Source organism: Hibiscus syriacus, unplaced genomic scaffold (genome assembly GCF_006381635.1).
Source record: "Hibiscus syriacus cultivar Baekdansim isolate YM2019G1 unplaced genomic scaffold, ASM638163v2 tig00113725_pilon, whole genome shotgun sequence".
In the NCBI taxonomy this organism is placed as follows: Eukaryota; Viridiplantae; Streptophyta; class Magnoliopsida; order Malvales; family Malvaceae; genus Hibiscus; species Hibiscus syriacus.
The window spans coordinates 5,140,824-5,152,075 of NW_024063471.1; the positions used below are offsets into that span (position 1 = coordinate 5,140,824).

The 11,252-nt window shown below is 37.1% G+C and overlaps 2 protein-coding genes across 4 annotated transcripts; one reads left to right on the plus strand and one right to left on the minus strand.

Moving 5' to 3' along the window:
• Window positions 1-644: 644 nt before the first annotated feature.
• Window positions 645-6,139, minus strand: LOC120187774 (calmodulin-binding transcription activator 4-like). Of its 3 annotated transcripts, XM_039191405.1 has the most exons (14): window positions 5,997-6,138; window positions 5,769-5,894; window positions 5,576-5,691; window positions 5,260-5,348; window positions 5,127-5,172; window positions 4,497-4,929; window positions 3,815-3,933; window positions 3,180-3,270; window positions 3,039-3,086; window positions 2,866-2,951; window positions 2,077-2,756; window positions 1,406-1,982; window positions 984-1,277; window positions 645-886 (listed from the first exon to the last, which is right to left on the minus strand). In XM_039191405.1, exons 1-14 carry the CDS (start codon window positions 6,007-6,009, stop codon window positions 794-796), a joined length of 2,811 nt encoding a protein of 936 aa, XP_039047336.1. In that variant the 5' UTR covers window positions 6,010-6,138; the 3' UTR covers window positions 645-793. The 3 variants fall into 3 exon arrangements, with proteins under 3 accessions (XP_039047336.1, XP_039047334.1, XP_039047335.1); XM_039191403.1 differs by having other exon boundaries at window positions 2,866-3,086; window positions 5,997-6,139; XM_039191404.1 differs by having other exon boundaries at window positions 2,866-3,086; window positions 4,566-4,929.
• Window positions 6,140-10,097: 3,958 nt separating this feature from the next.
• LOC120187633 (uncharacterized mitochondrial protein AtMg00810-like) lies at window positions 10,098-10,748 on the plus strand. Its single transcript, XM_039191312.1, has one exon. The coding sequence runs from the start codon at window positions 10,098-10,100 to the stop codon at window positions 10,746-10,748; it is 651 nt and encodes a 216-aa protein (XP_039047243.1).
• Window positions 10,749-11,252: the final 504 nt, after the last annotated feature.

The following is an 11,252-nucleotide window of genomic DNA, read 5'->3' on the forward strand; positions in this document are numbered from 1 at the left end:
TATTCGACGTCAATCAAGATTTATGATGATATTGATATAAGAAAAATGTCTGGAAATCCAAAATGATGTAGATACTGTAAAAGGTCGGATCATAATAAAAAAAATGGTCAACTTAGCATCCCTAAATGGACCGTAATATTTAGATAATTCATTGTATTTGAATGATATATTTTTAACATGAAATTTTATTAAAATCAAATTATTCTTAATATATCTCATTTTATATAAAACAAGTTTACTATATATTAATATTTATTTAATTAGCATATGAATAAAACTTGAACCATGAATTCTAGTTTTAATCCTAAAATCAAAATCATAAAACCCTATAATTAAACTTCGAAACGTAGTTTGCTAGTTAAGATACTCATAAAGACACACTTGTCAGTCGTGTCTTTCATTTGAACCATTAACATAATTTTTCAAATATTGATTGAATGTGTCTTTTCCCTAGTAACACGTTCGATTATTAAATTTATTTGTTGGCGATACCATTTACTACGTTACGGGCAGATTGTTCAAGTAATATTTTTCTTCTTTTGCTGATGTTGGTTTTGGTACCTGCATACATATGGGAAAATAAGAGGAAGGCATGGTCACTTTTTATGGAAATTTATTGGTCATAATACCGAGTCAACCCTATCTTAAATGGATAAAAGTATAGTATTTACTCATTACAAGAAGCATATACAGCACCATTACTAAGGTGAAATGCAGACTATTATACAACAATTCTAGAAAACTATCAAATCAGGTTTAGGTGGAAGGTTAGTTAAGGTGATGTCACAAAGTGCTACTGGAACTGGAAGAAATCGTCACTTTCCATATCATAAATATCACCTATAGATGTTGATTCTACTTGTTCACTTGTGTTGGACAGTTTAGCCTGCAAAGAACAATAGAAGAGATTCAGAATTATAATCCGACTGCAAAAGAAGTTTGAAAGCAATTAACATATCTTTCAAAGTAGTCGGTCTACTTACCTTAGCTTCACGATATCTTTCAAGCATCCGGCGATATTGTTGACGTGCATCCGGGGAATCAACCATAGACAACACGCGTGAAACAGCCTCATCAACAGCTCCATCCACTTTCTGCTTGCGGAACACTTTGAGGATGTCCTCATCTTCACTTTCACCAATGGGATCTGGTTCACCTCGAAAACCTCGCAAGCCAACACCTTTACGTCGCCAGCGCAGTACTACCTTATCTAGAACACCAACAGCCCAACAGATTACTCTGTAATTCTTCCTGACTTGATAACCTCTCACATGAGCCTGATACAAAAGGCAAAGTCAAGGATTTTGAAACATTCCATCTTATACACCAACCAGATACCTAGGATTTGAAAGGGGGGAGAAGAATATTTGTACAACTCTCGGGCGAAGTACTGGGATGTTAATACCTGTATTTTTACAACTTTACGGCGAAGCGCTAGAAAATCTTTGCGACCTTTCCAACCTCGAAATTTCTTCTGAATAGATAAAGCCGCTGAATTGTAATCACGGGAATTTCGAAAAGCTAGCTTTGGCACAATTGGAAGACCTTCAATTTCATCTGAACAGATACCGTAGTCATTTAAACTAGCAGCAGCAACTTCTTTCTCTTGTCGTTTCCTGAAAGAATGTGCTCGGAAAGCATTTTGTATACGTGCAGCGGCCTGAGCTGCATTTCGGACAGCAGCCAAGGTATCTTTAAGTGAAAGCTGATCCTCACTGTTGGCAAAGCTCCCCTTTGAGATGCTATTCACAGCCATTTCAGCCTGAAGTGCAGCTGTTCCTTTGGAAAGCTCACTTTCTTCAAGTGTAAGGGATGAAAGATGACTAGTCAGAGCTACCTCTGAAAGATAACCTGCAAGTCCTTTATGTCCCCAGGAGGCAGCAATTGAGGCCGCAGTTTGGCCAGTCAGGTCTTGTGAGGTAGGATCTGTCACAGCCCCAGACGAAGCACCGGAGGCTATAAGAGCAGCAACCATTTTTTCTCTGTTTAAGAGGGAGGGGGTGGGGGATTTCACACAATTAATCAGTTTGATTCATCAATGCAATTTTAGTCTTTAAAAGTTATAATCTTGATTACCTTCCAAATCGAGCAGCCCAATGGAGCGCAGTCCACCCATTGATGTCTCGGAAATTTATACTGATTCCAGAGTTTAAAATTGCATTTAAGGCCCACTCAAAGCCCAATCCAGCAGCCATGTGTATTATTCCTTGCTCCTGCTTTGACTTGGTGCAGCCTGACGGATCAAGTGTTTCATTGGATCTAGAGCCTAACCATTGCTGCAACTTGTCCTTTAAAAGCTCTTGCAGAAGCCAATCAACAGTACCAGAGGAAGTCCCACTCCCAATTAGAAGAGCCTCTATGGCATTATTCCATGAATCATCATCAGCTTTGAACTTTCTTGGAAGATTTATTCCTGACTCGATGCTGTCTTTCTGCAAAGAGGAATCCGATAGAAGCACCTGTACGAATCTGACAAGTAACAATAGCTCTTCTGGACTTTTAGAAGCTTCTGTGTTTGGTAAATTACACTGAGAGCATCTACTAGTATTAACTCTATACTCGAACTCTCTGATTTCACTGCATGATTCTCTGTTGCTGCTAGTGATGCAGAGTGTGACCTTCCCAGGAAGATGAGGAGGAGCTTTGCAACAGATAACACCATCCTGAATGATCTCAAGAGGAACTTCAGTCTCACCAAACATACATGCCCAGGTGGATTCAGATGGATCACAGAGAAAAGATCCAACAATGATAACCTACACGTGGAAATTATACTTTAAAAAATTTTACGCTTTAACAGAAACAGTAAAGTCAAAGGAGCTCACGAAACAATAGAGTTTCAGTGACAAGCAATCCTTGACTCACCTTCGTAACCTCACTGGTATAACCCCACTCCGGAGAAATTTCTTGAATTGTGAACTTCTGCTTCTGTCGAACAGTTAAGCTTGGACCTGTTACAAGAGGAATTCCAATTTTGTCTTGGTTTAATATCTTATCAAAATCGGAAACAGTTCCAAAATCTTGTACTGCAGCAAGACCTGGAGGGATTTCAACATTTTTAACTTCTTGATGCTGAAATACAGAAGCTGGCAGAGAAAGAAAAGGTCAGACCTTAACAAAATAAACTAGATACTTGAATTTCTAGTGTCAAAATTACTGTCAAGAGCAGGAGATCATACAGTCGTTGAAGTTAGATGCGTTGAAATTCAGCCAACCAGACTGTTCCCGATGCTCGGCTTGTTCTTTCCTTGAAGAAGATAAAGGCTTTCCCTGTTTAAGGACAAACAAATTCTCCTTATAGCAGGGGAAAATATTATTGGTCTCATACTGGTCAGGAACCCACGTTTAAGAAGGGGAGTTACAGTAGGCATGGGAACCCCAGATACTGCAATATAACCTTGGCTAAAATGTGATTGAGAATTGAATACACATAAAAGGGCATACAACAACTTATTATTCAGGTATTGTTGCTTTAAGCTCGTAGAGCAATGAAATATGTGGTTGGGAACAAATTCGCTGGATCAGACAAGAATTTTTACCTTGTGGCAAGTAATATACGGTACATGACCATTAACATGCAGATAGTAAAACACTTGCCATTCTTTGATATTTATGAGAAAAACTGTCAATCATGCAGGGGGTGTGTCAAATATGGATGTATCGAACACACGTGTGTTTAATTTTTTTCTAAAGTATTTCCATGTAGTTGGACGACCATATTTCCAAACTCGTGTAGAAAAATGTGTCAGACATAGGTGTCAAATATAAGTAATTAGAGAAAAATAAAGTCGGAGCCACATAGAGAAGTATTTACCTGGGAGTAAACACCTGATTGATTCGTGTATGAGTCTAATACACTGTTCCAATATAGAGATTCCTTACTTCCATCTGAATTGTCTTTGCTATATGCTTGACAATGTTCACCATAATTACCTACAGAGAAATAGTAGCAACTCTCATCAGCTTCCTCATTACATACATCATATTTAAGAATCAATCAAGAAAAACAGAAACAGAAACAGAGGTTAGCCATTAAACTCAATAACTGTATGTCCTTATGATGTAAAAACAAACAACAGCATACTGCACTTATAAATGCAGTTGACCAACAAAAATTAAGAGAGAAAAAATCGGTTGTGGCTTGTTTGGTAACAATGTTGTTCTTTCCCTCAAATGACAAGGGTTTGAGTCTCTGCAAGAGCAAAAAGGGTTACACAAATGATAATGCCGTTGGTTGCTGGGCAGCCCTTCCATAGACGTGGCCAGGGTTCAAGGGTATGTGAGTTCAAACTATAAGAAATATCAAGAGATAAAAGTTCGTCTTTCACCTCAACAAATTGCTTTTTTCTGGATAGTTAACCAAATATTTAAGAACCTACTTCTAAGTCCACCAAATCAAAAGCATCTTCATGCGACTGCTAAAGATAAAAAATTGACAACTTCAACAAACTGATTTTGACATTTTTTATGACCAAAGAAATAACAAATATACAGACCTCCATCGGAAAGCAGCGAGAAACTATTTGAATAATTTTCGACCCTAGCAGGTTGAGAATGAAGGCAACCTTGAGCAACATCACGAGGCTCATACAATAGATCTGCTTGTTGATCAGGCTTGGCAATCTCCCTTTCATATTCCAGAAATTTTGACTCATCTCTATCCCCATTGAGGCTGCAGAAAGGACTCACCTCTTCGAAGCTGTCCTCAGTCAAACTTAACTGCTCCTCAAGCCTCTTTAAAGCTTCTCTAGTAACTATATCAGAGCTAACTTCAACAGACCCGGGACTAGACAAGTTCTGATATGTTTCGTCTAGATCATGGGCTAGAGTGTTGGATCCAGGATTTTGAGAAGTATAAGAGTTGGGACTTGTACTTAAGATTGAGGAGGATACTGGTGACTGCACGATGGATGCCGGAGTAGATTTGGCCTGTATACAATTATGAAGAATGACACTAGTTTAGAAGTTAAAAGTATGTTAAATTCTCATGCTGAACGGCATGAATTCATAACAGACACTATCAGCCACAGAGTAAGTAAATTAAACCAAAAATGCTCAGAAACCTAGCTTAGAGAAAGCACACGGGGCTCAAATGGATAAATTCATAAAGGGATGGTGTGAAATACCTCATTTGTCTCTCTATAATGAACAAGAACAATATGCTCATATGCCCTGCCAGAGTACTAAACTATTAGCAAATATTTCATATATGTACAGCGACAAAGTTCGATAAATAAATAGACTACGAAGCAAACTTACGGGTCCAGCATCCAATAGCTACGTCTCTGAAAAGTGGGGTTCTGCTCGCCATGGGCATAGTAACAATTGAGAGTTTCTGCATTTCCAACCTGATCATGCATATAATACATTGCAATTCTCAGAGCTCCATTGATATTAGAACAATCAAAATGGATTCAACATTTAACAAAACATAGCTCATTTCAAACGAATCAATTAGATAATATTTCAACAATATGATAAGTTCCCAGAATTTCCAGGGGGCTCCTTCATTTTCTAAATAACCAAAAAACACACATTTTTTTTCACAAATTTGAAAGGGAGAATCTGAGGAAACCTTAAGCCTTTCATGGGCTTCACCGACAGCTTTTCCATCCTTCTTTTTACGCCAACTGTGACCATCTTTACGAAAGAAACGAAGAACCCTCTTGTTGAAAAGATACAAAGAGCCACCTAAAACACGTCAAAAATACTAATTAAAAATGGCGATTTTAACGAAATTTAAAATGAAAAAGTTGAAAACGATTTACTTGTTGGCTTTTGAGGCGGCGCATCCGTGAGTTCATATTTTTCATGATTTTGTAGGATAAACAGAACTTCTGCCGGCTTCAACCACCGGGATTGAGCTTCTCGAAATAAGCTATTAACATCATAACCTGAGATAATCATTATTAAAGCCCTAAAATCAGATTTAATCTATCTTCAAACAGTAAAGAGAGAGATCCAAAGAGTTGAAAAGAGAGTGTTGCTTTGTTTACCTGATTGAGCCATTTTCTTTTGGATTCCTAGAACAAACACCCCAGCTAACAATTAGAGTAAAAGACAGGATATTTTGAACTGGTGCCGGCTGCAACTTGGATTAAAATTGCCGGCTGCGGTGTTGGAGATTTTTTTTTTTGGTGTTGGGGGGGCTCCTCTTGGGAAATGACTAAATTATTGGTCCCCTCCCCTGTCCTTGTCTATGCTTTCATCATATACACATCTTTAATGTAACATTGGAAAAATGTAACCCCACCCGTTTTAGTCAATGACACATATTATTTGAACAATTCAAACAAATTTATATTATATCATTTTAATTTTAGTAATTATTAAATGATTTTAAAATTATGTAAAAATTATGACTGATTAAGTTTAATATTTTAAATTTAGAGTCCGTTTTGATATTATAATTAGTTTTTTAAAAAATGATTGTAAAATAAATTATATTTTGTTAAAAATAATTTTTGGTGTTATGTAAATCATCTTATATTGATTGGTAAATTTTCATAAAAATTATTTATAAAAAGGTATCATATTAATATTAAATATCTAAAATAATATTATTTTGTATGTTTATATTTTAAAATAAAAAATTGTTAGAAGTAGAAAGTTTGTTATTCTCCGTAACTAATTAGCAGTTAGTTAGTTAGGCTGAATTTGTATATATATTTGTATTGACTTGATACATTTAATTAATAAGAAGTATTATTCATTCCAAAATTTTAACATGGTATCAGTTTACAGGTTTTTCATTTTTGGGTCTTCTGTGTGGCCCATCTTTCGCTGAGCACTAAGGCCCGCTTTCTTGCTTCCATCGCTTTCTCCCAAATCAGATTCCCATCCTTTGCTAAGGTTCATGGCTTTCCCTATTGATTCCAATCATCCCATATTTTTGCATCCTTCAGATACGCCTGGTATCCAATTGGTCTCGCATCAACTCACGGGCTACGAAAATTATGTTATCTGGAGTAGATCAATGCGTATTGCGCTCCTCGCCAAGAACAAGCTTGGTTTCGTGGATGGAACCTGTCGAAGAGAGGATTATGACGAACCGTTGCAGCCTCAGTGGGAACGATGCAATGCTCTTGTGCTCTCGTGGATCTTGAACTCTGTAAGTCAAGATTTGTCAGCTGGGATCGTCTTTTCCTCGAATGTAGCAGATGTTTGGAGAGATCTCAAGGAAAGGTTTGATAAAGTTGACGGTTCTAGAGTTTTTTTTTCTGCATCGTTTTATTGCTACACTTATTCAAGGTGACTCTTCAGTCTCGGTGTATTTTACTCGTCTCAAGCTCTTGTGGGACGAGTACACTTCTTTTGTCCCTTATTCTTTCTGTGAGTGTGAGGTTTCACGACAGAACTCTGATCATGTGGCACAACAACGTCTTTTTTAATTTCTGATGGGTCTTAATGAGACTTACTCTGCCATTCGGAGCCAAATTCTCATTATAAAGCCACTTCCCACTGTTAATCAGGCGTATTCAATGATCATTCAGGAGGAATCTCACCGAATTCAGCTGAGTAGTGCACCCATCGAATCCTCTGTAATGCTCTCGGCTATTTCTAAAGGGAGTGATAGAAGGCGATTTACTGGCACCTGTGAGTATTGCAAGGTCAAAGACCATAGTCGTGATCGCTGTTATCGCCTTATTGGTTTTCCGCCGGATTTCAAGTTCAGTCGAAAGAAGACTCCTCAAGCTGCCATGGCAGTTACTTCGGTGCACACTGCTGATGGAGAGACTGCAACTGAATCGATGGTTTCTTCTTCTATTTCGACTGTGCCTGCGTTTACTACTGAGCAATACAATCAAATTCTCAGTTTGTTAAGTAAGAATCCAGCTCCAGATTCCAGTGTGAATCTTGTAGGTACTGTTAATTATGGTTTACCTGCTTCTAATGGCTTGTGCATTCGCTGGATTATTGATACTGGTGCCACTGACCATATTTTATCTGTTTTCAAGGGTTTACAATTTCCTGTTTCATGTTCTTCCCCTCGTTATGTTCATCTACCAAATGGCCAAATTGAACTAGTATCACATATAGGTTCTTAGGTTAAACTCTGATTTAGTTCTTTCTAGTGTCTTGTTTGTTCCTAGCTTCTCTCACAATTTGATCTCTGTCTCTTGGCTTGCTAAAGATCATGCTTGTATTGTTTCTTTCTATCCTGACATTTGCATCTTACAGGATCTTTGCACTGGCATGATCAAGGGGATTGGTAGAAGATTTAATGCCTTTATATTTTTGAGTCTAAATGAGCTACTGGTTTGTTTTCTGATTCTTTAGTTCGTTCTGAGCATGTTGCTTCTGCTTGTTCTATTCCAATTGTTTCCATTTCTAATAAAATTGGTATTTGGCATGCTAGATTTGGGCATGCTTCTGTTTCATCTATGCGCAAATTATCTCCTTATGTTTATGATAAACTTGATTTAAATATTATCCATTCTTGTGATATTTGTCCTTTAGCTAAACAAACCAGGCTGCCATTTCCTATTAGTTTTACCAGATCCTCAACACCTTTTGAATTAATTCATATAGACTTATGGGGTCCTTATAGGATTTCCACTCATAGTGGTCATAGATACTTTCTGACTATTGTTGATGATTGCACCAGAATGACTTGGGTTTACCTCTTGAGAGTTAAGAATGATGATGTTTTGTTCCTTAAACAATTTATCTCCTTTGCTTCTACTCAGTTTTCTTCTGTCACTAAGATTGTTAGAAGTGACAATGGTACAAAATTTTTCAACTCTCATTGTACTCCTTTTTTCTCAACTCTTGGTGTTTACATCAAAGTTCCTGTGTTCAAACTCCACAGCAAAATGGAATTGCAGAAAGAAAGCATAGGAATCTTTTAAAAGTAGCTAAAGCTTTACGTTTTCAATCAAAAGTGCCAATTAAATTTTGGGGTGAATGTGTTTTAACAACATGTTTCATCATAAACAGACTTCCTTCTTCTGTTTTACAGTGGAAAACTCCTTATGAAATGCTTTATCACAATCCCCTTGATTTGTCCATTCTTAGAGTTTTTGGTTGCCTGTGTTATGCCACTAATGTCAAACCAAATGATAAATTTGCCCATAGGGCCTTACCTTCTGTTCTAATGGGATACTCTAATACTCAAAAAGGGTATCTCTTGTTTGATCTTACTTCTAAAAAATTCTTTGTTAATAGTGACGTTGTTTTTCATGAGGAGATATTTCCATTTCCTTTTCCCACTCAAATAGAGTCTTTTTTTTCCGTCCACTCCTATCATTCCTGATTCTGAGTTTTTGGTTCTTTCTTTTGGTCAACAAACTACTCATACGGTCCCTTCTGATTCTGCTCCTTATTCTACATCTGACACTGGGCAATCATCACAACAGTTAGCATCTTCAATAGATTCAGTAGCTCCAGTTTTGGTTAGGAAGTCTACTAGGATTTCTAAACAACCCCAATGGTTGAATGATTTTGTTTGCAATTCTGTTTCAACTTCTACCTATCCTATTTCAAATTTTGTTTCTTATGTTCATCTTCCTGCTGCTACACAATCCTTCATTTCCTCTATTTCACATCCTGTTGAGCCTCACTCCTATCATGAGGCCATTCACTATCCTAAATGGGTAAAAGCTATGAAGGATGAAATTTTTGCCCTTGAAACAAATAAAACCTGGTCAGTTGTTCCTTTACCTAAGGGAAAAGTTCCTATTGGATGTAAATGGGTTTATAGAGTTAAGTGCAATGCGGCTGGTGCTATAGATATATTTAAAGCTCGATTGGTGGCCAAGGGTTATAGTCAAAGAGAGGGTGTGGATTATGTGGATACCTTCTCACCAGTGGTCAAAATGGTTACTGTTCGATTTCTTCTCGCCATAGCTTCTGTTTATGGTTGGCCTTTGTTTTAACTTGATGTATATAATGCCTTCTTGCAAGGTGATTTGTTTGAGGAGGTATATATGGAACTTCCACCTGGTTTTTGCAGTTAGGGGGAGAATAAGGTGTGTAGACTGAAAAAATCCCTTTATGGGTTGAAACAAGCATCCAGACAATGGAATTTGAAGCTAACTGAGGCTCTTTTAGGGGCTGGTTATGAACAAAGTAAGTTTGATTATTCTTTTTTCACAATGAAGAAGGATGACAAGATTGTAGTTTTGTTGATCTATGTTGATGATTTGTTGATCACTGGAAATGATAATTGTTTGATTGATGACTTAAAAAATCTTATGAACAAGAAATTTAAGATGAAGGACCTTGGTGAGTTAAAGTATTTTTTGGGTCTCGAGGTTATGAGATCAAAAGAAGGAATTTTAATCAATCAGCGCAAGTATGCCCTTGAATTGATTGAGGAAACAGGTGTAAGCGGCTCAAAACCAGCAAAGACACCTCTTGAGCAAAATGCAAGGCTCACCACAACAGAATATGATGAGTTAAGCACTAAAGAGAGTAATGGAGTTGATGAAAAGTTACTAGTAGACAAGAGTGTTTTTCAAAGGCTCATTGGAAGGCTAATTTACCTCACACATACCAGACCAGATATATGTTTTGTTATACATCACTTAAGTCAGTTCATGCAACAACCAAAAGAATCTCATTTGCAATCATCATTGAGGATAGTGAGGTATATCAAAAGGAATCATGGTCAAGAAATTCTGATGGATTCAAGTAGTAGATGTGAACTTAAGGCATTTTGTGATTCAGACTGGGCAGCATGTCTTAATTCAAGGAAGTTTGTTTCTGGTTTCTGCATCAAGCTTGGGAGTTCATTGATTTCATGAAAATCTAAGAAGCAAAATAATGTGGCCAGATCTTCTGCTGAAGCAGAGTACAGAAGCATGGCAACTACTGCAGCAGAACTGACTTGGTTAAATGGCTTAGCTAATGAGCTTGGGTTAGAAAATAAATGTCCAATCAAGTTGTATTATGATAACAAGGCTGTTCTTTAGATTGCAGCAAATCCAGTGTATCATGAACGCACAAAGCACATAGAAATTGATTGCCACTTTGTGAGAGAAAAGATACAAGAGGGACTCATCAAAACATAATTTGTGCATTCTTCAGAGCAATTGGTTGATTTGTTTACTAAGGCCTTAGGAGTACAACAATATGAATATCTTGTATCCAAGTTGGGGGGTAAAGGATATCTTCTACCCACCAACTTGAGGGGGAGTGTTAGAAGTAGAAAGTTTGTTATTCTCTGTAACTAATTAGCAGTTAGTTAGTTAGTTAGGCTGAATTTGTATATATATTTGTATTGACTTGATACATTTAATTAATAAGAA